The following is a 27,547-nucleotide window of genomic DNA, read 5'->3' on the forward strand; positions in this document are numbered from 1 at the left end:
CATATACAACTGATATGAATCAATAAGATAAATAACCCAGTAGGAAAATTGGCCAGGGTCATGAATAAGCAGGTGACAGAAAAGAAAACATATATGGTAGATTATCTAAGAAAAATGTGCCAAAACTTCTTAGTGAGCAAGGAAATACAAATTAACATCACAATAAAATATTATTTTACTTCCCCTAAATTATGAGTTTGACAATACCAAGTGTTGGTAAGGATGTGCCACACAGGGACTCTTGTACATTGCTAGTGAGGTTGTCCACAGAAGCTTTATTTTTACTAGCATTACACTAGAAGAAACCCAGTATTCATTGGTAGGATAATTGATATATTGTGATATATTCACTAAATGCACTATTTTTTTGGCCATGCCGCATGGCGTGTGGGATCTTAGTTCCCCAACCAGGAATCGAACCTGTGCCCCCTGCATTGGAAGCGTAGAATCTTAACCACTGGACCACCAGGGAAGTCCCTAAATGCACTATTGTATAACAATAAGAAATGGATTAACAATAGATACATATGAGAGCACAGTTGATGTTTCAACCAAGCAAAATTATTTGACACCGATATATATATGATCAATCTGTTTAAAAAACCATGTGAATGATAAACACAAAATTCAAGAGAGCGGTTATCTTCAGCGAGGAGGCAGAAAGGTGATACAGAGAAAGAACATACGAAGATATGGCAATATTCTAGATTCTGGGTGGTATATTTATGTGTTGATTTGATTAGACATCGTAGGGTAGATGCATGTTATAAATGCTTTGTGCAGAGCAAATATCTCGTAACATAAATAAAACAAAATTCATATATTTTTTAAGTGTCATGGTATGGGAACCCAGATGTATTCAATGCTTTGAAACTAGTCCCATTTTAATTGCAGTGTTGATGGATTAAGGATTTAAGCAGACAATAGAATATACTGGCAAATCCCTGGAGTCCCACTGCCTATATGAGAATCCTGACCCTGCCACTGACTAGCTGCAGGATATGGGGAAAGTTTCTTAATTTCTCTTTACTTCCATTTCTTTGTCTTTAAAACGAGGATAAAAATAGTCCTGGCTTTACAGGATTGTTAAGAAAATTATATGAAAGAATGAGGGTAAAGCTCTTAGTATACAGTTGCTTGAACACGTAGTAAATGCCTAGTGACTATGACCTAGACAGATTCAATCAGAGGCCTGAAATGTGCTGACACACAGGCTCCCTTGCACCTCTGACATTGCTTTGAAAAGGCCCTGGCCCGGGTAGCTCCTGCCCCCTTTGCCTCGGCTGCAGAATGAACAGACGTGAGCCTAACCCGGGATGAGAAGCCAAGCCCCAGTGGGCCTCAGTCTGAGTCAGGGCTGCCTGTCTGAGCTCAGCCAATATGCAGTTAGAGAACTAAGAATAAATAACTGTTCTTAAGCCTATGAATCTTAGAGCATTTTGTTTGTAAAAGTAGTTAACTGATACATGAGCTGCAATTATTGTTGTTGGTATTATTACCATTAAAGATTTCAGAGATAGTTGCTACTGGGCCTGCAAAGGTTGTCTCATTCACATTAGTTGTACCTAGACAGATTGGATTTAATGCCTTAAAAGAATAAGAATTTTCTGTTTCTATCTTAAGCAGCTGCCAGAAGCATACATATCTTATTCCCGTTGACCTCGTCTCTCCTCTAGCTCCAGAACACATAGGCTTGAGTCAGTTCAACTGCAGCACACTGCCACTGTCAAAAAGACCTGAGGACAAAGATGAGATGTGCTCTCCCCAGTTCAGTAAAGAGTCAGCTGTGTAACAGCTGTTTGACATCTCTAGTATGAATGTTGTCCTTTGTTGTTAGAGCATCATCATACAGTCCATAAACCACCCATGCATTCATTGTTTTATTGCTCTGCACTGCCACCTGCCTGGTAGCCAGGGTCAGGATGATGTTGCCTCCTGCGTAATGAAGAGCCCTAATCTCAGAGCTGTTGTAGTGACTTGCCCAAGGCCACAAAGCTTGTAAATGGTACCGTTGAACCCAAATCTGCAATTTCTAATGCCAAGTACTGGCTTTCTCTTACTGCTTCATGGATGCCTTTTAATACCTCCAATTTTTTTGTGTGAGAATACACACTTTTCAACAGATTGCGTCACCAACAGATTGGGTCAATCTCTTAGGTGCCACGGGAAGTGTGCTAACACCTCGGTAGTAACAGTCTGTCATTCTGACGTCAAATACACAGATCCCAAAACAGTAACTTCTGCAACTCTAGGTCTTTCTTGATTCCTCAAATTGTGTTTGGTTAGAAGATCTGGTGAGGGAGTGCAGATGGGGTAGCAACAGATCTTTACCTGAAGTAACTTGGACATGTCTGAACTCGTTAACTGGCCTATGCATTAACGAGACTGCAGAAGCAATGCACAAAGCCCTCTTTTCCTACGCTTATTTAGAAATTAAGGTATCATGTGAAATGAATTAATAAGTGACTTTATCATATTTTCTTTGGAACTACTGCACAAACAGAAACACAGTAACGGAGGCTTTCCAAGGGATTGCCTCTGCTTAGAACATTATCAGACATCTTTGTGAACGTCTTTTAAATAATGTTGCAGTATTTTCAATCATATGTCTTACTTTTATGAAATAAGATTATATAAGAGTTTCTAAAAGTTTCTTGTTGTTGGAAGAGAACTGGGTTCTATGATTTACAGTTAGTGAGGAAGACCTGGGCGTTTGACTATCTAAATTACAATCTCAATTCTACCACTTGCTATTTGTGTGACTTTGGACAAGTTAGTTAAGCTCTCTGGCCCTCAGGTTTCTCATCTATAAAATGAGACAACTGATAAGACCTTTCTTGTGGGTTTTGTGAAGATGAAACAAGATAATGCATTTACAGTGCTTAGAAAAATAACTGGCACTAGTGGGTATTCAAATGCTAGCAATTTATTACGAATTATTCCTCAACCAGACATTAGCTGGGAATTACCTGTGTCAGTTTGATTCATCTGAGCAGTATATAGTATTGGTTGATTTATCTGAATATTATGAGGTGGTTCAGAGATTGGACTTGAGTTAGAACTACTTAGGTTTCAGATTCCATGGGCAAGTAACAGAATGTCTTGAGACTCCAGTGCTTTTTTTTTTTAAATGCTGAAAATAAGAGAATCTACCTTATAGGATTGTTCAGAAGATTAACTGAGAAAATCATTTAGAACAATGCCTCACACATGCCAATATTTTTTAAATGGTAGTAATGGTACAACAATGAGGGAGTTGGAATAAAGAGCTAAAGTTCATGGTCTTTGTCTTTACTAGTCTGAAAGTGTTTCCTCTGTAAACCTCTAACAAGAACGTATTAGGATCAAGCCATTTGTGCTGTTAGCTGCCTGGTCTCTGGCTCCTGTCAGGTAGCTCAGCCTGCACTTGGCTTTGGGCCCCCCCTCCCTAAAGGGGGTACATTTGGAGCTGAACCAGAGTCCATACACATGCAGTGGGTCCCACAGCTTACAGCTGCTGTCGGTATGTTGCCTAGAACACTCTCTCCTTGAGAGCGTTCCTCTGAATTGTCATCCCAGTGGTGGTTGGAATAGAGGTTTCCCCTCAAAAGTCCCTTCTTCCTGCATTAGATTCCACATTTCTGACAATTCTGCACTTCCATTTCTGCACCTCCTTTGTTCCACCTCAGACAGGTTCTGTCCTCTCTGATCTGTTGTCAATCCCTGGAGTGCTTCTTTCACTCCAGCCTGCAACAATCCAGGCCTATCCTCCTTTAAATGTCTAGCTAGAAACATTTCTTCCTTCACAGTTAACCTGAAATTGTCTCCTTCATCTAAACTTCTCACTGCATTAAAAAAAAAAAAAAAATCTAAACTTCCTACCACAGCCTGTAAAGCTCTATCTCTTCTTGTCTTGTCTGCCTCTCTGATACCATCTCCTGCTTCTGTGCTTTAGTCAAACAAGGCTCTGTCTTTTCCTTTAGGACTTCAAGTTCATTATCACCTACTGCTTTAGTACTTACTGTTCAACCCTGCCTGGAAAGCTTTCTTCCAAAATATTTCCTGGTTGGCTTTTTTTTTTTTTTTTTTGCCTCAAAGAGGTCTTTCCTGACCATCCAATAATAATAATTAAAAAAACCCCACAAAAACAAAAAAACTCATTCTCATTCCCATCAATCTTGCACAATGGTTCTCAACTGGGGAGGAATTTTCCCCCCAGGGGATATTTGGCAATGTTTGGAGATCTTGTTATTTGTCATAAATGAGAAGATGCTCTTGGTACCTAGTGGGTAGAAGCCAGGGATGCTACTACACATCGTACAATGCACAGTATCACCCCCGCAGTCAAGACTTATCAGACACAATGTCAGTAGGGCTGAAGTTGCAAAACTGCAGTCAACATATCGTCTTTTTATTTCCTTCAAGGAATTTGGCACTCTTTGAAACTAACTCATTCATTCATTCTTTGCTTGATTTGGGCTGTCTCCTGAACTAGGATGCAAGCTCCAGGAGAGCAGGAATCTTATCTATCTTGGTCCATGTTGCATCTCCAGTGTCTACTATGGTGCCTGACACTTGGTAGAAGCTTTAAAAGTTTTAATTGAATTACTAAACTAATCAGTGAATAACTTTCGGCAGAAAGTTTGACTATGCATAGTACTTAACCACATTGAGTCATGCATAGAGTGTGTGTGTGTGTGTGTGTGTGTGTGTGTGTGTGTGTGTGTGTGTGTTGGTTATTTGTGCATGTTCTTGGATTATATACTTGCTGGCAGGGATTTGACCCCACAGTGACTAGCATAATGAATAAACATATGACGGCTGAAATGAACTCATTAGTAGGAAATACCCAATGTGAGCATATTTGGCTATTCCTGTGTGTCTAAGCATCTGTGTAGCAATCTTCAGGATCATAGGCTGGTGGTTTTCTTAACTGTGCTCTGCTGAGAGTGCTTCAGTGGTTCTTTGTAGGGCGCGGTCAGCTAACTGCCACGCAGCAGGAAGCTGAAGTAAGCTGAATCATCCTTCCTGTGGCCACTGCGCTTGCGCTAAGTATACTAATGAGGTTTTAAAGTAGCGACCTATCCGATGCTGGCTCACAAGTCGCACCATCGGCGAAAGCCAATCACAGAGCGACACATGTTCTTAATCCCTATATAAGCAGACTGCTATAGGATTGCGGTGTCTTCCTTCCATCTTTTCTTTAACCAAGCTGTGCTCCAATAAAGTGTGATACGAGAAGAATCTTGCGTGTGGCGACTCGTCATTCTGCTGGTCGGAGGCGGCTCGCCGCATTTGGTGCCGAAACCCGGGAACTTCGCGCCCTGCATGGAGGACCGATTCAGAACTCGACACACGGAGTGAACAGTCGGATCAAGATCCGATCTGGGTGCCATCAAGACTGACGAGAATTGTTGAAGAAAACTTCAGAGAAGATGCTGAGCTGGATGTTCCTGATGATTCTTCCCTTGCTTAGGGCAGAGAATATGACGTTCTGGGGAATTAGCCGGACCTGGCCAGTTCCCATGCCGATTCACTCTCAGAGCAGAGTTCTTCCAATATTTTATTCCACTAGTTGTGAAATGAATACGGTCTGTACCCAGCCATTGAATTATGACTGGGCACCGTATAATGCCAGTGATTTTATTTTGAATCGAAGTCTTTGTATTAGTTGGAATTCCACAAAGGATTGAGTGCAGAGATTGGAGAATTCCTAAAGGGAAACTGGTCTCAAGAAGCTGAACGGATGATATTTAAGCAAAAGATTCAGATTATGCAACTGAATGCTACCAAGCTGGAACCCGTTACCTTTGGAGATTTTACCTCTTGGCTCTCTTCTGCCTTTTCCTTCTTTAAAGAGTGGGTAGGGGTGGGGATCTTTGGGCTCTGCTGTATATTTGGGATTATAATATGTCTCTGGTTGGTCTGTCGCATGCGCGTCAGGGCACATCGAGATAAGGTCCTACTCACTCAAGCGCTTTTGGCTGTTAGTGAAGGTGATTCTCCCGCAGCCTGGATCTCCGTCCTAAACAATTCGAATGGATTGCCCTTGCACGGAGAGGCCCTGTTGCCATTGCACCTCTATAGGGAATCAAAACTTATTCTGAGTCAGCCTTTGCACCCTGCAGCCCTTGTTGGCATTGCACGCAGGAAGGTGTCTCAGACATGCCAACGGAAGGCTGCCCTCGAACAGTGAGCACATCATGAGGTGAACACTTGTACGGGCTACATTCTGCTTGGTGATTCTAGTAAATAAAAAAGGGGGAGATGTAGGGCGCGGTCAGCTAACTGCCACGCAGCAGGAAGCTGAAGTAAGCTGAATCATCCTTCCTGTGGCCACTGCGCTTGCGCTAAGTATACTAATGAGGTTTTAAAGTAGCGACCTATCCGATGCTGGCTCACAAGTCGCACCATCGGCGAAAGCCAATCACAGAGCGACACATGTTCTTAATCCCTATATAAGCAGACTGCTATAGGATTGCGGTGTCTTCCTTCCATCTTTTCTTTAACCAAGCTGTGCTCCAATAAAGTGTGATACGAGAAGAATCTTGCGTGTGGCGACTCGTCATTCTGCTGGTCGGAGGCAGCTCGCCGCAGTTCTTCATACATTTAATTATGATTTGATTTTTAACTGTATTTTTAACTACATAAAAATTAATAAAACCCAACATACATGCTCATAATACCTGTGAACCAGTTTTGAACACATTGAAATTCCAGGTTCACCATCTTTTTTTGTGACGAATTTGAAATACCACCCCTACCCTCTGACACACACACCCTATTTCTATGCATAGGCAGTGTTTGAAAATCTTGAGAACATGCTAATGAGTAGGGATTTTTAACTCTGCATGGTATCATTGGATTAAAGTTCAGAAGTGCACTCATCTGCTCATTTGAAACCAGGCAGGTGAGAACAAGGTCAATGAAATGTCAGTGATATCTCTGACAAAGTTCTGCTAAGGGCAGAGCAGCACACAGTGTGGTGACAAGAAAGTGTGTGGTATGTATTGGCACTGTCCTGTTCTGGATAGTTTCAGTAATTACTTTAAGCATGATAGAATGTGGACTTTACTTGTCATGGAATCAGGGGACTACGTACCTCTTTGTTCAGAAGGGAACCAGCGTATCCATGTGATGCTTGTTGAAAACTGTGCCTCCATCATTCCCACACTTCTGCAGTCTAGGTACACAGGAGACCAGACGCATTCAAGCTAACAGGGACCTGTGGATTTTCCCCCTTCTTCCGGAAGGGAGGTCAGGGAATCAAGACCACGTAGACATTAGGAATTTCTGATCAAGCTTGCTAACTGTGTTGTTTAAATTTTCTATATCCCTAGTAAGTCTTTTCCTGCTTGTACAAAAGGTACACCATCCTTCCAGTCTGATGGTGAACTTGCCTATTTTTCTTCTTGTAGTCGACATTGTTTTTTGCTTTTTTTGAAATTAATTTTGATTGGAGTATAGTTGCTTTACAATGTTGTGTTGGTTTCTGCTGTACAGCAAAGTGAATCAACTATACATATATCCCTTCTTTTTTGGATTTCCTTCCCATTTAGGTTTGTAGTCGACATTTTATACTTTATGTACTTTGAAGTTGTGTTTTTAGGTTTATACAAGTTTAGAATTGTGTATCTTCTTAGTGAATTAAATTCCTATTATGCTTAGTACTAAACTATTACTATTTGTATGAATTATCTTTCTCTAAAGTCTATTTTGTCCAATATTATTATTTCTGTACTCATTTTCTTTTAGTTAATATTTACCTGATATATCCTTTCTCTTTCAATTCCTCTAAGTCTTTAAATTTAGATCTAGCTCCTGGAAATGGCAGATAGCTGCTGGATTTTTTAAAACCAGTATGACAATTTTGTATAACTAGACTAGAGATTTTAGCCTATTTACATTCATATGATTTCTAACATATTTACATTTATTGTTGTTATCTTATTTCTGTGCTGAAGGTCTTTTTTTTGGTTTTTTCTTTCTTCTCTTATTTTAGATTGATGATGGAGTTTTCTCTCATTCTGCTTTGTCACTTTATTAGTTTAGAAGGTCTGTGTTGTATGTCTATCATTTTAGTAATTACCCAAGCTATTGTAACATGTCTGCCTATCTTAATGACATCTGGAGTTAATATTTTTATCATACTACAGAATGATACAAGACCTGACAGCAATTTACTCAGATCATCTCCTCCCTACTTAAATATGACCATTATCCAGTGTTTCAGTTTTAATTCCTCCCAAAGTAGACAATATTATTATATTTTATAGTGTTAGTGATTTTTTAACTTGCCCACATATGTGCCAGTATCTTTTACATTTCTTCTTGCAACTTAGCCTTTCCATGTGACATAATTTTCCTTCTGCTTGATATACATTTTTAGAGTATTTTTTTAGTGAGTCAGAACCCTCAGTAAAACCTACTAAGTTGTAGCTGTATGACTCTTTCTCTTATGATAGTGTGGGTGAGCAAATTCTTGATATTGTTAGTGATCAAACTTTAAAACAAGTTTCACCGTATTTCAAGTTTCTGGGTGCTCTAAATTAAGAAGACCAGAAAGATCACAGGTGGAAATACTTAAGAAACACAAACAAATACAATTACTGCTGTTACCTTGAACTACCTGATGTTGTCATATTTGCTGGTTATCATAGGTCAGTATCAGGAATTTCATATCATTTATCCTAATATTTATATCAATTCATATATAAAGGTACAAACACAGAAAGTGAGAACCCAAGCTTGATAATAATCTTAAACTAATTCTAAATTTTTTTTTTTTTTTTTTTTTGCGGTACGCGGGCCTCTCACTGTTGTGGCCTCTCCCGTTGCGGAGCACAGGCTCTGGACGCGCAGGCTCAGCGGCCATGGCTCATGGGCCCAGCCGCTCTGCGGCATGTGGAATCTTCCCGGACCGGGGCACGAACCCGTGTCCCCTGCATCGGCAGGCGGACTCTCAACCACTGCGCCACCAGGGAAACCCCTAAATATTTTAACTGATCAAAATTGCCTTCTTATTGATGGACACTAATAAGAAAATATAAATTTGAACATAAAATTAATTTACATTAAAAAGATACCACTTTAGATTGTTTTACATATTGGGTTTCCGTAGAATATTTCATTTGAGAACCCGATTCCTCTAACTAAACCAAACCAAAGGAGGAAGCATGAATTTTGTCCTTAGATATATAATTCTTTACCTGTTTATTGTTCTTTGATATAGAACCTTAAGATATGCTGTTGTTTTCTCAAATGAGGAGTATGTAGTCTCTGCTTCACTTTGACTAATATACACAAAGCTTTTGAAAAAACTTCTGCAAACCTGTGAGTGAATTCAGACTTTTCACTCATATGTTATGCCTGACGTTTCTCTCACCAAAAGTGAAGGCTAATGACAATTAATATCTTTCACTGCATGCTTTTCCTAAAATTCTTTAACTGCTTTCCAGCACACAATCACGTACTCTTCTCAGAAGAGGATTTGATGTTTGTGACAAACCAGTCTAGAATAAATGAATTGCTAACAATCCAGCTAATGACAGTAATTAATTAAACTATATATTAAAATTTCTTGTGTCCTGGTAAAAGATAATATCCCTCTGGTTTATCTGTTTCATTGGCACAGAATGTTAACATAGTCATTTATTATGATAATGTAGTCAAAATGACTTTTCCCTTGTCTATAATATACTTCCAATTCATATAGCTCATGGAAATAAACATCACCATTCCCATTATGTTCTTCATGCTTACCTCCTTTATCTCTTGACATATTTTTAGATCTAAACATCTAATTTTGGTGAATAAATAAAATAAGAACAACCGTTAAGCAAATTCAGTAATTATGTAACTGGCTGACAGTTCTACTTTTAACAATTTTATAATTTAATGATTTAAGTAAAGATCTATTTTTAGAATTATTTTCCTATGGAAGGATTATTTAATATAGATTTTAATTTAAAAAGAACAACGATTCTGACATCATCTTCCTCCTCACCAACCATTAATCATCACCATTATCTTAACGATAATCGTCGTTACCATTCTTTATATCATATTCTCTGCAAACTAACTTAAATTAGTTCATTTAATCCTCAGAACGATGCAGAGAAGTACATAGAATATGTAATATTCCCCAATTTAGAGGTGAGAAAAATGAGCTCTATGCATTTTAAGAGACTTAATCAAGCCGAGACTTGATTCTAGACCCTCTGTTTCTGCCTAGTGTTCTTTTTCCTCCCTCCTACGATCCCAGTACTTGGAAAGCTGAAACCTATCACCTGTAACTAGCAGTGATTTCTATACAAACTACAGATACCTTCTTAAAACAATTCTTGAATCTCAAAATTGAATACATGATTTTAGTAGATTAACCTATTGTAATACCTTAGACATCAGCCACAGCTTGGACAGACCTAAAACTGCATTGTCCAACTTGGTAGTCACCAGTTATCTGTAATTGTTGAGCACTTGAAATGTACATAGTCTGAATTTAGCTGTGCTGTATCAAAATCACACTGGATTTCAAAGAGTTATAGGGCTTCCCTGGTGGCGCAGTGGTTGAGAGTCCGCCTGCCGATGCGGAGGACGTGGGTTCGTGCCCCGGTCCGGGAGGATCCCACATGCCGCGGAGCGGCTGGGCCCGTGAGCCATGGCCGCTGGGCCTGCGCGTCCGGAGCCTGTGCTCCGCAACGGGAGAGGCCACAGCGGTGAGAGGCCCGCGTACCGCAAAAAAACAAAACAAAACAAAGAGTTATATACGACAAAAAGAAAGTAATATATCTCAGGAATAATTTTTAATATTACATGTTGACATGAAAATATATTTTGCATGTAAAGTGTTTGACATATTGTTAACTTAATTTCAGCTGTTTTTAAAAATGTTACTAAAAAGTGTAAAATAATACACATGGTTCACATGTATGCCTCACACTATACTTTTATTGGACAGTACTGCCGAAGAGCTGTCGTTCTCCTTGGGCATAGCTTCCTGATTTCACTCTTTATTTAACGCAATTTCTCTTTTAAAGTGTTTGAAACTTTTATGCCAGTACTTAAGCCTCATATTAACATAGTCATCTGTTTATTTCCCATATTAGGCACTCTACACTTTTATTTAGACCCTGCTAGGCTATATAAAAATTTATTAGAGCCTTCCTAGATATTTGAAATAGTTTTCAAATTAGAAATTCAGGTATGTCCTCCAAGTCCAGTGTGTTCTTAAAAAAAAAGTATAAAGGTAGAGAGAGTGTTAGATCACAAAGCAATTTTATCCTGCAAGGTTAGAACTTAATGATAAATGATAATGATAATGATAAAAATTTAATGATAAAGTAAAATTTTGCTGAATAAATACATTAAGAAAGTTCTGCCTGAGTTTCCTCATCAACTGTATATAATATATATAATACATATATACTTTCCACATATATATATACACACATATAAATATTAGGGTTTTATATCAATTATTTATAACCATATATATATAAGTATATATTATAATAATGTGTGTAATATATATTAGGGTATTATTTTAGGGAGATTTTATATATATACATATATATATATCTTTATATGTATACACACACACGCATACAACTTTCCCACACACATACACACACATACAACTTTCCCAATGTGTGCGTGTGTATATTCATACATATATGTGTGTGTGTGTGTGTTTCAAGTATCAAATGAGTTAGTACACATACAACACAGAACAGTGCCAGCCATAAACAATAAATATTTGCTTTTATTTTATTATAAATTTTTATCGAAGAACCCTCACAGATCATTCATTATATTCTCAAATGATCTATGGCATGGTAGAACTTCATAGGTAATACGGGAGTGATTGTTAATAAAAGATAGTTGTGGAAACATATCTAAATAACATTGTTGTCTTTCCATGTCCTTTTACCTAAATATCCCTGCATTTTTGCAACTATGCTGTTTATGTTTATATTGTTCTTAGAATTCCACTACTAAAGGGAAAATAACTACTAGAGGTTATTATTTAGTCACACTCCCTTACTTAACAGATGAAGATGCCACCCAAAAAAGTTGAAAGTTATGTTTTGCACTCAGATAGTTATTTAAGAGAAGCAAGAGTAATAGTGGCGTTTTATTGAGCAATTGCCACAGGCTAGGGCTGTGTAAAAGCTTTGAAGACTGTATCTCATTTAAGCAACTAAAGAAGCAACTAAAATATGTAACTTCTCCCTGACATATGTGAGAAAATGGGAGCTAGAAGAGATTGACTTAGTTGTCCAAGGTCACATGGCAGGTAGACTGAGAACCATTGTATAAACTCTACTTTGATTTCAAAACTTGTGGGCTTGATCTTGTATTTTGTTGCTTTCCTTGTTGGTTTTGTTGTTGTTGTTTTTAAAGCAAAATAACAACATAAGGGATTATAAACTCTCTACTTTTGGTTAGTCTTGGATCAAGGGGAATTGGAGGCATTTGTTGAATCTAAACTCTAATGGGCAGCAAATGCCAACACGGAAAGGAGGCAGTCCCAGATTTATGGTTTTGGAGCCCTGGGCAAACACCTCAGAGAGGCCCTTGATCTGTTCATCTCAATGGGAATAAACATACAGGATGAGGAATTAACTGGGTTATGATGGACAAAATATACAGACACTTCCTTGAGGGACGTGTAAAGCGACTGAAGGAGAAAACCGAAAGAATGTCAAGCGGACTGTAAAAATGACTTTTTGCTTCTTCTCAATTTAGAGACACCAGAGCTTAACTTTTATCTCCAAACAAAAGCATTAAGTGATCAAACAGATTTCAGGATCTTTAATCTAACAGACCTAGTATAAATGGATTAAATCACTTTAAAATTAGGTAAAAGAAAATTGAATTAATTTAATTGCTTGCTAATGTAGGAAAAAAATCAACTTCTCTCTTTATTATTAAACTGGTTTTAAAATGTATCTTAAGTAATGTATCTAAACTAATATGAGGTCTACTGGGCTGAATGGTTTGAACAGCCAAGTTTGACCTGGAGACGACATGAATGCTTTGGATCCTTCTAGCTGGAAAAAAATCCTCCACAAATAAATAAATTGTTCATTCCTAATTTAAGGAGATGGAAGGAAGAATGGAAGATGAATACATTTTATTCAGGCCAAAAATGTTGTTTCTAGTGTACTGGATCCAATGAGTACAAAATAAGATCGTTCTAGAAAATTCACATGGAAAGTGGCTACTGGTGGTAAGAATGGGTGTAATAGTTTGCTATTACTGCTATGACAGATGACCACAAACCTGGTGGCTTAACACAATAGAGACTTATTTGTTCTGTAGATCAGAAATCTCACTGGGGTAAAAATCGATGGGTCTGCAGGGCTGGGATGCTGCTAGAGACTTTAGAGGAGAATCTGTTACCTTGCCTTTGCCAGCTTCTAGGTCCTGCCTGCACTTCTTGGCTTGTGGCCCCATTCCTCCATCTTGAAGGCCAACAGAATAGCATGTTCCAATCTCTCCCTCTGACTTCCGCACATACTCTCTCTTTCTTGTCTCCCTTTTCCACTCATCAGGTCACTGATGCAACCAGACTTCATCACAGAGACACAATTCCCTTGTGCTGTCTTCCTTGCGATCAGCTCTACCCATCCCTCTCTTCCCATCTGTTCAGTCATCAAGTCTTAGTAGCCACAGATCCTGCTTTAAATTACTGTTGTTTTCATTTAGATAACTTATCATTTTATGCTCCTCCATTATCATCCTAGAGGTTTTATCCACCAGATTTATCTGAGATCAGATTCATTTGGTCATCTGACCTCTTGGGACTTTTGACTAATGCATAAACTTGCATCAATACTGTTGGATTCTTTTTCTGCATGATTACTGTGTGTCACCACTGGCACTGTTCATTCCATCCTCTCCATATAATTCCTACTATTCAAAGAATTTCCCGGCTTAATCCTAGTTCTCTGTTTCCATTGTACCATCTGTAAACTTGCTCACAATGTCTCTGTGTGTACGGACACACACAATATGTGTATACAGCCATGTGTATACAGATGCTCACAATACCCAGGTGTGTGGATAGATGTGCATAATATCTGAATGTGTATACAGACACACACCTATAATTATATGTAATTTATGGACATAAATATTTGGCAAGAACACCCTCACTTAAGAGAAGAATAACATCCAGTGCTTGTGCTAGATATTTGGAAATTCTGGAAGATGAATTAATTATATGGAACCAGTTATGATGAAATTATGGAGATAGTTTTCTCAGAAGACACTGGTTGACAGAGGAACATTCTCTCTGTGTAAAAACCAAACCTTGGTTTCTGGGACCCAGACAAGTCTCACTGACAAGAGGTAAATTTCATCACAAGATCCTAGGAATATTTAATCACTAGGGAGTCAGCTTATGGAAGACCCACAGTCTAGTATTAAAATGGATCACTACTGGTGAATTAATGTTAGACACTAGACGTTATTTTACCATATTCCTTAATATAAACCACGGTGAGAAATAAGTAAGCCTGTAAGTGCGGTATTCAGATTCAGTAAATGGTAATTTTTTCTGTTGGAGTTTCCTAAATAATTTAATAAATTTCCCACCAGAATCCCGTGAAATTCCAAATAAATCAGTAGATTTTCAGTTAAGCTGTTTACTGCTTGTAATGAAACCTTAATGTCTAACAGTGTCTACTGTTTACATTTGCCTGGGGTCTCTAAAACATTATGAGATGAAACGATTTTTCTGGTCCTTGGTGTATGGCTGTCATAGAATTAAAGTGTTTCATAATTTCATATTTGATAGAATAACTTCCATTCTTCAGTCTCCTGTGGGAAAGAAGAAATAGGTGGGGCTGCATTGAATGGTACGCTGTCTTGTCTAGATTGAATTTGTTATGAATTGCATGGTTCTCAATTGTACTCTCATGCATCTTTAAAACAAACCACAAATTCTCTGGGACGTATTTTCTTCTTTGCTGAACACTGAGAGTGTATAAACGATGATTTAAGGGTCATGAAACTGAAGTTGGTATAAGGCTACAAACAGCATGTTAATTTTCTTTAGAAACATAAAAGAGAGCTTGTTTTGAATATCATTAAAAGTTTAATAAGAGTTCCTTTCAAGGCACTGCACAAAAGCAGCTCCACAGAAAAATAAATATGTACCCATTAGCCTTTGCTAAAATATACCCACATTTCCAATTATACAATGCTTGTAAAGCCAATGATTTCCTCCTTTTAGAATCACTTAAAACAAGTGGTAAGAATTATATTGTTATTTAAATAGGGAACATTCATGTATAAAGAACCGATTTCTGTCTAAACTTAAGAGATTGCAGAACTTAAACATGATTCTATTTGAACCCTTTGGACAGTTCAGAAGGAGGAATCAAAACAGCACAGAGGAGCGAGTTAGCCTGCTGGGCTCTGGGGAACAACTGGTCTCTTAACTTTTCTGTGAGCTCAGATAACTGAGTTCGTTCAGCAAATCTCCGCTGAAGTCCTGTTATGGCTACACTTTGTTCTAGGCACTGGGGTATAAGGCTGGACATGTTAGCCGATGTCCTGCCTGAAACCGACTGCATTTACTTTTTATTGGGGTGACAGACAAAACTCATGAACAAATTGATATGTAGTGTAATGTCAGGTGGTTAGCTGTAAGCGCTACGAGGGAAAATAAAGCAAGGTCAGGGGCAAAATGATAGGAGTGTGACCTGATTGCCCAGGTTTAACTTTCCTCACAAGGAACTTTACCTTATGATTTTTATTTGCAGGAGAATTTAAAGCAGCTTATAGAAATACGCAAGGCACAGAATAATTATATAAATATTCGAGGGAGTTAGGCATAAGGTTAGGAAAACAATTACATTCTGGGGTTAAGTTAGATCACAGAAATAGAGATCTTTACAGCCTGGTATAGGTGCTGCATGTGAGCCAGGAGCTTGGCACAGAGGAATATTCAAGCAATCCTTAAGACTGTCTATCTTCAGAACATGAGTACGGCCAAGGGGTTCAGGAGAAGAACAGTTTGCTGAAATAGAGACCCAGAAAGTTTTTCTGTTGTGGATCAGATAATATGTAGTAGAATAGATGACTCCTTGATACCCCTTGATGAAGGCCAGTGGTTCGTCACTTAAGACCTGTTCAACAATAGTAATTAAAGGTCAAATTATCTCAGCGTTGGTTGTTCATTTTCTCCTGGCCTTGTTTTTTATTTGTTTGTTTTTTGTGTGTTTGTGTGTGTGTGTGTGTGTGTGTGTGTGTGTGTGTGTGTGTGTGCTGTGCAGAAATGTCTCAGACCCCTCTGAGAATTTAATGAAAGTTATGGATCCTTTCCCCAGATTATGTCTACCCATAACTGGGCACATGGTATCAGAGTGTCAAGGAGGTTCTGAAGCACAAGCAAAAATCCCAAGATGTCCATTTCCCCCTTCTTATAATATCATGAGAGAGAAACATACTCACTGTTGTAAGCTCTGATTTAAAAAAAAATTCACATGCAAATATTCTTTGGCCAGTTATTAATAGAATCATATGCTTTGAAAATTAAGACCTTCTGAGAAAAATTAAGGAACCAAGAAAGATAGTGGCAGGTCTGACCGTATGTTAACAGGTTGGACAAGACAACTTTCATATGGCATCCAAGTCCATCGTCATTTATCTCTACATTGTTTAGGTGTCTCCTTTTACTTTCTCTTTTATTCACTTTTATATTTTTAAGCAACATGGGAAGAATTTCCGTGGCAGTGTGTATATCTGCTTGTCAGTGTCATTTCATATCCCAGGAAACTGAATTAACTAGGTAACTAATAGGATAGAGTTGAATACAGTTTAACCAAATCCCTCTAGTTGAGCCAGAATTGAAACTCAAATCACAAAAAGATCTATCATGAACAGCAAAGAAAATAATACCAATCTAGGAGGATAAATGTCTTAATTGTCAAGCATCACATTTTAACAGTTTGGTTTGGCAACATTAAGAGGATTTCAAATTACAGTATCACCTACTGGGACACATTCAGTCATGCCCACATTTACCCACCTGACCTGCTAAAAAAAAATTCAATGAATCAGAATAAAAATGCTCATTGGAACATGATATAACTTTACCCATTATTTTTCAGCGGTGCCTTTTCCATTCTTTCTTGTTTTTCCATTTTATTCCCTGTGGTATTCAAAACCTGTATTGGAAGCCAAGAAAGCAGAGGGTGGGGGAGTTATTAGTTACCACAAAAGAGAAGTAAGGTCTCTGCATGGGGCCCGCGAGTCTTTGTCACTCAAGTGGTGCTATTGAGTTAAGGAATTGTAAAAGCCTGCTTCTGTTTTAAAGACCCACAATGGTAATACCCAGCAGGAGAGAAAAATACTTTTTTTAAAAAAACATAATTCCTTTCAGTGTGAATTTCTCTTCAGGTACACTCGCATAAGCACTTGTTTTATACGAGTGGATCTTCTGATATACAGTAGATGTGTTTCTTGACAATTCAATACCCCTGAGACATTTCTAACTTGAGTCCTGTTTTCCCAGAGAATTTGACTAGATGTTGAGAAAACTTTTTATTTGTGACTTGCTAGTGTGCTGGTATATTAATATTGGTATATTAAAATACTGTGACAATCTCCCTGATCATTAGTTTGCTTATCGTTAAAAAATGGAATAAAAATTGTGCCTGTGGCATAAAGTTATGGTCAGGATTAAATGAATTGATACATGTAAGACACATGGAACACACATAGGCAGCACGCAGTGGAACTGGCAGTCATGATATGAGGATAACAGCTTTTCTCCTTTGATTGGCAAATTCATAGATTTCTCTTTATACCCCAGTTCATTTCTAGCTGCTGTGAAGGATGGTATCCTATGTTTTTGGTGGGTCCCAATTTTGTTTACATAATTTAGCATCTATATATATTTGTAGTCTACCTGTAATTACAGCTGCAAATTTGATCCTATGATGCTGATGGCATCCTACCTCAAATGCCCCCAGAATCTCTCTGTTCTTCTGCCTAAAGACTTTTCCTACAGCCATGAACGGTTATTATATACAAGGTAATACCCACAGTAAATCTCAACTATGGGAGGCTAAGAGTCCATGTATAAATGTCTCAGACACTGGTTTTTGGTGGGAGCATTCTGAGACACATTCTACCTTGTTCTCAGATGGTCCCCCAGTAGGAATGAACCTAGCTGCTTACAACCATCACCAGTTCAATAATATAGCTTAATTGGCTTTTTCTCCTTTCATGCTTCCTGCTTCTGGGATCATCTCTCAAATAAATTCCCAAGGCTTTGTCTCAGGCTCTTTTGTGGAGGAATCCAACTTTAGACGCAGAACATAGCCTATATTTTCACTTGGACCATCACAACTGTATTCTCCAAAATTAGTGAAAATTCTTGCAGATAATTTTTTGTGAGATGTAATAGCAAGGAGGCAAACTGAAAGAAAGCTAATTTTATTTATATAGAAAATCCATAAATCTATGTACCTTTTCTTAAAATTTTTATAGCCCTCCATGTATTAAATGAATTATCAGTAGATAAATACTTAGATATACTAAAGATGCTAACTTCTTTATTCTATTAATCTTTCCATAAAAGAAACAATCCTATTTATAGTGGTAATTACATCCTCACTTTTTTATTTTCTAGGTGTGAGTTTGGGGGCAGTGCTTGGGATTTAGGACCAATGAGTAATTTCACTACAAAGCTGGAAATGAATGGAGTCTATGGGGAGATATACATTGGAGGGAAGAAAAAGAAAATAAATTTTCATCCTGTGGCCATGTTGATTGACCAGTCAGCCCAACCATGACTTCTGCTTTTCACCCGTTGGCCAATGGAACTGACCAAGAAACAGAATATCTTGACTTAAGCCTGTACAGCTCAAATCTCAGTTGGTTAAGCCACCTCTGCAAAACCAGTTTGTGTTGCCCTGTAGGCATTTTTACAGTATCCTGTGTCTGTCTTTCTGACTGTCAGTCTATCTCTGGTTATTATAAATGCTTTATTTAACCTTTTCCTTGTAGGGGCATGCGTGAGATTAGTAGTTATTTTTTTAGAGAGAAAATTAATTAAGGTAAGGCCTCAGGCTACCTGGTCCTTCCCTTATGGAAACTTAGCATGCAACAATAACCCCTGAAGGGATAAATCTTATCCAATATGGCTTTCATCATGCAAACTAGTAGGTTTTAGATTGGATTGAGCTGTAAGACATGTTGGTTTGGTCTGCATGGTGATGATGATGTTTTTAATTTGAATTACTTGTCAATTTAAAGATCAAGGTGGTGCCAACAAAAATGAATATTTTGAGCTCCTGAAATACTGGAAGCTTTTAATAAGCCCAGGTCTCCGTTTCTACAATGCACACATAAGCTAGAGCAGAGTATCAGTGTCCTTCAGTCAGAGATCCCTGTGGTCCTCTCATAGGTCACCATGGTCTCCTCATAGGTGGCCAGTTCTTGCTCCTTGACTCTATTTTCTTGCTTCTCATCTGATTCACTCACTTATACTACCAGTCTAGCCCCCAGAAGGTTTGAATTTAGATCTCAGTTTCAAAATCAGAAAGGACACAAAATAAAGTAACTTCCCTTTTTTAAAGCCAAAATAAATCTAGGATACAATGGTACAATTTAAATCAGCTAATTCTAGAGCTTGCTGGGGCCTTTGAAATTTCATTCAAACTCCCTTAATTTACTGATATGGAAACTAGGAACAGAGAAGTTAATTTCTGCATTAGGGTCACACAGCTAATTGATATAGTGTATCAGCACTAAAGTGGTCTAAATAACACTTTGAAGATGCTTCACTTTTTCCCTTGGTGTAGAAAGGTCATAGGCTATGTCTTTCTCCAGGATTTTGGGTATTTCAAAATTTACCTTTTTTTTTTAGAGTCAAGTTATTTATAAAATACAAATTACAAAATTCAGAACTTTCAAACAGCCAAGAAATAAAGCCATTGTGTTTTGAAGCCGTCTGTGTAGCTGATGTGAGTGTGTCAGTAAGATGATAGATCCACAGGAAGGTGAGAGTACACAGAAAGTGGAAAGAGAAAGTGTTAATAGAAATCAAATGCTTTAAAGAGGTTGGATGTACGATTCTCTTCTAAATATTACTTTTTTTGGTCATCATTAACCCTAGTATTTTGTTTCATTCTTCACATTGGAAATTTCTTCCACTGTAAGATTTCAGCTTTATATAAAAAGATAATAGGTATTCTAATCTATTTTAGAACCTTCGTAAAGGTCACTCTGGGAGTGATCTGAGAGCTTTAACAGACGTGAACACCGAAGTCCTCATTAACTACTCAAACAAAAATTCTTAAAATTCAAAGAATTCTGGGGCTTCCCTGGTGGCGCAGTGGTTGAGGGTCCGCCTGCCGATGCAGGGGACACGGGTTCATGCCCCGGTCCGGGAGGATCCCACATGCCGCGGAGCGGCTGGGCCCGTGAGCCATGGCCGCTGAGCCTGCGTGTCTGGAGCCTGTGCTCCGCAACGGGAGAGGCCACAACAGTGCGAGGCCCGCGTACCGCAAAAAAAAAAAAAATTCAAAGAATTCTGAGTTGGTATTAGGATGGAGGAAAGGGACCCTTTACTCTTTAAAAAGCAAAAAAAAAAAAAACAAACCTCCAGCCTAAGAATTTCCAGATGTGACACGTGTTTGGTTGCTAAACTGGCTGTGCATGGACATGAGTGGAGAGGAAGCTGGTGACATGCAGATGTCATATAACTCCTATTAAATAAGTGCTGTTCTCCAAGAATGCCAGGCTTTCAAGGCCAGGGTAACTCAAATCTCTTAGTTATATATTAGTTTTCTCCGAACTAATGCAAATGCTCCTCCCCCATCCAAAAAACACCCTGGGTCACACATAACACATACTGGTTCATAACTCCTTTTAAACAGGTGCTTCACATTATGTACTTTTTATTCCAATTATCTTACAACTGGCCTCTCTGCTTCCACCGGTCCCCCCGCTTAGAGTCTATTCCCTACCCAACAGGCACAACATCCTGCTAAAACAGAAGTCCTCCCGTGTCACTCCTCTGTTCTAACCCTCGAATAGCTTTTAGCTCACACAGAACAAGGATCTAAGTTGTTATGATGTCCTACAATAAGGGTTCTCAAAAAGTGGCCCCTGGACCAACAATATCAGCATCAGGAACTTGTTAGACATGCGCATTCTCAGACCCTACCCCAGATCTACTGCAACTCTAGGGATCCAGGGGTGGGCCCAGCAATCTGTGTTTTAACAAGTCAGCCAGGGAATTATGACGCTCAGCTAACGTTTGAGCCCTAGACTCCGTGGTCTTTAGATCTTATTACATTTGGACTTGAATACTCTCCCTCTCCTAAGCTGACCCCAACCACCCTGGCCTCCTTGCAGCCACACAAACATGCTAGGTCCACTACTTCAGAGGCTTTGTACTTGCTGTTCCCTCTCCCCCCAGATAGCCATGTGGGTGGCTCCCGCACCAACGTCAGGTCTTTTATCAGATGCCATCCTCACAGTTGAGGCCTCCCTGCCCACTATATTAGTCTCCTAGACCTCCCGTTACAAAGTACTGAACTAGATGACTTAAAACAACAGATATTTATTTTCTCTCCCAGGGTTCTGGAGGCTGTAAGGCCAAGTTAAGGTGCCTTCTGAGACTCTGGGTAGAATCCCTCTTTGCCTTTTCCTAGCTTCTGGTGATAGTCCGAAGTCCTCGTGTTCCTTGGCCTATGATTGCATCACTCCAGTCTCTGCCTCTGTAGTCACATGGTGCTCTCCCTGTGTGTCTTTACACTATTTTCTAATCAAAGGACAATAGTCATATTGGACTAAGAGCCCACCCAACTCCACTATGACTTCTTTTCAACTAATTACGTCTGCATATATTCTGTTTATAAATAAGGTCACATTCTGAGGTACTGGTGGTTAGGACTTGAATGTAGCTCTTCGGAGGAGGAATGCAATTAAATGCTTAACGCCCACCCTATTTAACGTTGCATTCCGCTGTCTGCAGTTCCTATCCCACTTCTATTCTTTGTTTTTCTTTTTTCTGTTTATCACCTCCTAAAACATCCTATGTTTTACTCTTAGTTTACTGACTGGCTCCCTTCTCTGGAATTTAAGTTCCATAATGGTCGTCCTTTTTGTTTTTCATCCTCACAATACCCTCAGCTCTTACAACTACCTGGCACACAGTAGGAGCTCAATAAACCTATTCTGAATGAATGAAAATGATAGACCATTAGCAAGACCATTTCATTGTTAAGAAGTCTGATTACCATAAAAACAATCTCTCTTTTTTTTCCACTCCCTGGAGGCTAGGGTATGCAGAGGGTAGTATGAAAGTACCCCCCTGAGAAACTTTAAGTTCATTCTAAAACTAATGGTAAGCTTGTAGGTGGACTGGGCTTTCTCAGGGAGAGAGACCCAGGGGAAGCGCTGGAGCTGGGGATCTTATTGAGTTAATAATGCAGGGACGAGGAACCCGGGAATGGGTTGATATCAGCAGTGCAGTTGGTGAAAGCAGGACACGGAGTGAAAGGCTCCTACACTGGGGTCTCTTGTGCCTGGATCTTGAAGTCTCTGCTCATTCACTTACTCATTCATTCATTCATTCATTCATTGACCAAATTTCTGGATATCTAAGTGCCACATTCTGGGCTCCAAACTTGGGATATAAGACTAGGTCTCTGAACTTATGGAACTTGCACTATATGAGGGGATTAAATATAAGTGAGTGCATGGGTGCACCACAGCCAGCTTTTTCATGGGACAAGACCTGCTTGAAGTGTCTTTGTATTCGCCCCAAAGAAAATCAATTTCCTTTCTTCCAGTCCAGGCACAAAATAATACAGGCATTTACTGGCCAGGTGGGAATTCGCCAAAACAGAAGCCTGGATTGGACTGTCAAAGGTAAGGCGGCTGTTGATCAGGCCTTGTTTCTAGACTCAGTGCTCAAGCACGCCCCTGGGTAGTGGAATTAAAGAAGGAGCTGATTAGTGCGGTGGGTTAGCATGTGGGCTATAAGCTTACACCCAAGTGTGCATTTCTGCTCAGCCAGGTATGAGCCATATAACTTTGGGAAAAGGCACCTAACCTGAGGCTCCATTTTCTTATCTATAAAATGGCATTCATCTTTCCATGTCGTGAGATGGACACAGCTGAAGAATATAAGCGTGTAACTCAGTGGCTGGTCCAAGTCAGCACTCACTAATCTTATTCAAGGAAAACACAAATCCAGATGTGGCAGATTTAAGAATTTGTTGGTTCTTTACTTCTCTTCAGTGACATCATGGGATAAAAGAGATGGAGCCGTGAAAACAAGATGAGCCAGAGATCTGCAAATGTGAAACACCTGCCCAGATCAAGAGGTGGACAATTGTGGCGGAAATGGCCCAGAAAATTACAACCTTCTCTTGTACTTGTGTTTTAGGAGAGTATCTAAATTTGACCAGGTATGAATTTAGGGTGACAAATTTAAGGCAAGTTTCATAAAACACTACAGGGAAGTGACCCATAGTATGAAAACACAAGGTTTCATCCTGGTGTTGCTAAAATTAGGCAGACTGACTTTAGCCTCTCTCTTTAGAGGCTGTCTTACAAAAGACAGCAGTGAATTAAAACTGAACAGTAAACTGCGCTTTCACCATCTGTCTTGAGAGAAGTATGACCTGGGCCTGGCTGTCATTCAGGCTCTTTGGGAAGGAAAACCATTTATAAGTTTTTCTAGCCTCTGGTTGGGCACCCTGTACAGAGTTGGAACCAAACTATTACAAATGCCTCCTAAGGTTATTTCCTGGGCTTGCATTTCAATAGAAATACTTTGACAGTGAGGTTGAAGTCACTGATAATACAAATAACTTTATTAGACTTCTCTGATTAACACACTGAAGGTAAGAAACTCTCTTCCATGCTCTCCTGTCCTGTTTCTCCTTCAGATTTTCCCCAACTGATCATTGAAATATGGCTAGGCTGCTGGGCTGATGTAAATGGTCATTAATTAACAACCATGGTCTTTGCGAACCCGATGCTTTTGAAAAACTACATCTGTAGCGAAAAGCAGGCTTGAAGCTGTGAGAATAATAGCATGTTTTTAAAAATTCTGCACCTGGACAAACAAAATGTCCTTTTTTAGAGCAAGGATGTCATCGGACAGAGGCAGGGAAAAAAAAAAAAAACCCAAGAAGCCGGCGAATCTCCAGCATGCTGTCAAGATATTAGTTTGCTGGCCCACTTCTGACTATACATAAAGATCTTTTCTTCCAGCTAAGGCATTTGATATACATTTTTCTATTCTGGAAACACGAGCTTTGGCCTTTTTAGGTCAGATATATAGGTCTACATTATGAATGGCACCCAGTGCCTGCTTTTATAAACTGATTGCTGTTCTGTCCTTGCTTGCTCTAGAGCAAGGAGATGTTCAATCCAGACAGGCATCTTTCCGCTAAATGACCTTTGCTCAGCCTTCTTCTCGTTGTAACTTCACAACATGTCGGCAGCGTTGGATTAAACTAGGTTTAGCATCTATTCAGTAATTCCTTGAGCAGTAGGTTTTCTTCTTTAAAGCAATACAGGAGAACTCTGCTTTGTTGCCAGTGCTAGGGGGATGGTTTTATGAGGAGACATAGTTTGACTTAGAATATTCCCACTTCCTTTAACAATGTGCTGTATTTTAATAGAGTTCCCATATATTATGCAAACGAAATGTTTTACAGACTTGTCACAGATGGCAGTTGGAAGTGACTATTGGACGATCACTCCATACCATCTTCTTAAAAACGATGGGCTTGATTTGTCTCCCCGTGATCCCTAATTTGAGGCGCATAAGCCACAGACGTAAGAAAAACTTCTAAAGAGTTATGCAGGGGTGGGAAAATACAAAGTTCTTTGAAGAGAGACTAGGAGAAAATATCTTCCTGTGTGTTTCCTGAAAGAAGAATTTTATGCCTCCACTAATAAGTATTAATTTTTTCTTTTTACTATACATGATGCATTGTGCTGGGAGGAAGGTGAGTGGAGAGAAAGACCAACGTATCTGAGAGCTTTGAGGGCTATTTCCTACAGAGTTAAGCACTGCTCGTTAGCAAAATTGTAGGTCAGATTTTCCCATCCTACTCATCTCTTTGAGGTCCTTCCAGACCAATTTTGGAGCATCCCCCAAACTGGAATCCATTTTCTGCTTCAGGTGCCATTCACCTCTCCCTCTGCCAGCCCCTCATGGTCATCTGACCTCTATTTCATGAAAGCAGAGCCTTTCCCTATTTTCATTTATGACTCCTGTTTCTAAATCAGGTCACCATTAACATTTCCATGGAGCTTAGCTTATTGATTGAATGAGCCACCCTTTGTTTTAGTGAATGCAATTTGGCGGAAAGAAATCCAGCTAAGCTAGTTTGGTAGAAATGGGGATTGTTCATAGGACACAGAAAGTTCATAGAAATAGGGGACGGGAAATACTGTAAATACTTTACAGTATTATTTAAATTATTTAAAGCCAGTACTTTCTCGTGGGAAATGAAACTGGGGAGTGAATCTGGATCTAAACAGCTCTGGGAGCCTCAACAGTCACAGAGGCCACAGACTTCGTTCGAATGCTTTGTTATCATTATGCTTTGGCAGTCTTTCATGTGTCCTTAATTTTTTGCCCTGCTACCAATCCATCCAATGTTTCACAGTCCCAAATCCAACTTCCTTGGAAGTGGATTGGTTGGCCTGAACTCACCTTTTCCCTTTATTTCCCTGGTCAGTGGTCAGCCTATGGTTGATTCTTCCTTGAACTGGGCGTTCACTTCTGGTCCAATCAGATGAAATTGAATTGGGCTGTGTTGGGGGGAGAGTATGGAAGAAAAGTCACACACACTTGGAGTATCAGAGGCTATGGCCAGAGACCAGTAATTTGAGAGAGGGGTGTGGGTGTATCGTCTAAGATAAGGTAGTCGCATTTGTCCCCAGGGACCTTTATAGAAAGGTTGAGTTTTGGGAAGATGCTAAGGATAGATATGGTGGTTTTCACTTATGTTGAAATTGTATTGCATGAGCATTTCATATGCCCAGAGTTTATTCCAGGCAGCAGTTAGAAAATAGGAGACTTACCTGTGTCCTCTGTGTGTGTGTGTGCATGTGTGCGCTCATGTGCACGCATGTGCTCTATGCACACACATGCAGTAGGGATAGGAGAGGATTAGTACAAACTTTTCGTGCCAGAAGACACCTTAGAGATCCTTGGGCTCAACCCACACATTTCACAGATGAAGAAATCCAGACTCATAAAGTTTATGTGACTAGCTTACGGGCATACAGCTATTAAGTGGCAGAAAAGAGACTCAGTTATCTTGATTCCTCATCCAACGAGCTTTATAACCCAGCTCTATTATATTTTTGTCTCCAGAAAAAAGTCTTCGTTCATTGAAACAGGACCAAACGTACACTATGCTTTGTCATCACATGGTTTGCTCATTACCTTTCAAGTCCTAGCTCAAAGCTCCCCACTCCAAAGGGCCACCTGGACACTGCCTCAGGTGGGTGCCACTCCTTGTCCCTTGGTTTTCTATTAATTATTTTCATAGCTTTGTATCACTTAGTCCAATCTTTAATCACCTTATTTATTTTTCTCATTTTCCTCCTTTGCTAAAATAGGAGATTCCAGGAAAGTAAAGGTTGTTTCTCTTCACGTCTGTATCCTCAGCTCTGTGATCATGCTCAGCACATGGTAAGCACATACCCATAATTAATCAGACCTTTGTGAATTTAATAAATATTAAAATATCAATAATAAACCTTTGGGGGAGCACATAGACTCTTTTCTGGTCATACATACTTCTTAATTATTGAGGTCACGCAAAGTTTTATGTTCCTGTGGTGTTAAATTTCTCTAAAGGTCTCTACATATTTTTGTATACTGTGTCACAATTTTAGGCTAAAACGAAACCTGGAACTCACAGCAAAGGGAACAAGCAACAGCTGATTCAGATGTGGCTTTACCTCTGTGGGTGTATTCTATATAAACTGAGTGCGTTCATGACAGAGAGTAACTTGGCTTAGAGATGCTGCACCCCAAATATCCTTTTTGTTTGTGAATGTTCCTGTGACTCTCTGATGATGAGAACTGTTCATTCTTATTTCTGGCTCTTGGCAGCCTACAGATGCTTCCTGTTAGTGCTCCTGGCAGGTTCCTGGTGGGGCCTGTTGTTTATTGCCCTATCTATCAAGTCCTATTTATTTTTAAAATAAACTTTAAGTATACTGTAAACTCCCTTCACAAACAGATTTTTCCTCCTCTTTCACACTTGACAAACGTCTAAAAGAAATAGTAACTCTGTCTCATATATATTTGAACCTGAACCTTTTAGGAAAGAATTATACTTAAAGTACCCAAGAACAGGGATGGTCTCAGCCTAAAATCTCCCTTGCAACTATTAATTCTCTTTCCCTCAACCTCTCCTTCTCTCTTTCTCTTTCACTCCCTTCTTTTTTATTGTATTATCTCATTCTTGTTTCCATACTGCCCTCTCCTCCCGGTAATCATCCCACCCCAGGTCAAATTCTCTGGTTGAACTGCCATCTATATCTTTCTTAA

At 39.2% G+C, this 27,547-nt stretch overlaps 1 protein-coding gene across 1 annotated transcript in view; it reads left to right on the top strand.

The window, feature by feature from the left end:
* TAFA1 (TAFA chemokine like family member 1) overlaps positions 1-27,547 on the top strand; it is a 776,700-nt gene that overhangs the window by 257,682 nt on the left and 491,471 nt on the right. Inside the window, exons 5-8 of the mRNA XM_027121352.1 lie at positions 22,806-22,884; positions 23,257-23,342; positions 26,360-26,489; positions 26,608-26,680. Of these exons, the coding sequence (XP_026977153.1) occupies positions 26,678-26,680 (3 nt within the window). The 5' untranslated portion in view covers positions 22,806-22,884; positions 23,257-23,342; positions 26,360-26,489; positions 26,608-26,677. The remainder of the gene's footprint in view (positions 1-22,805; positions 22,885-23,256; positions 23,343-26,359; positions 26,490-26,607; positions 26,681-27,547) is intronic.

Source organism: Aethalodelphis obliquidens, unplaced genomic scaffold, assembly GCF_003676395.1.
Source record: "Aethalodelphis obliquidens isolate GAN/ISIS:26980383/991018 unplaced genomic scaffold, ASM367639v1 scaffold22, whole genome shotgun sequence".
NCBI classification, from domain to species: domain Eukaryota; kingdom Metazoa; phylum Chordata; class Mammalia; order Artiodactyla; family Delphinidae; genus Aethalodelphis; species Aethalodelphis obliquidens.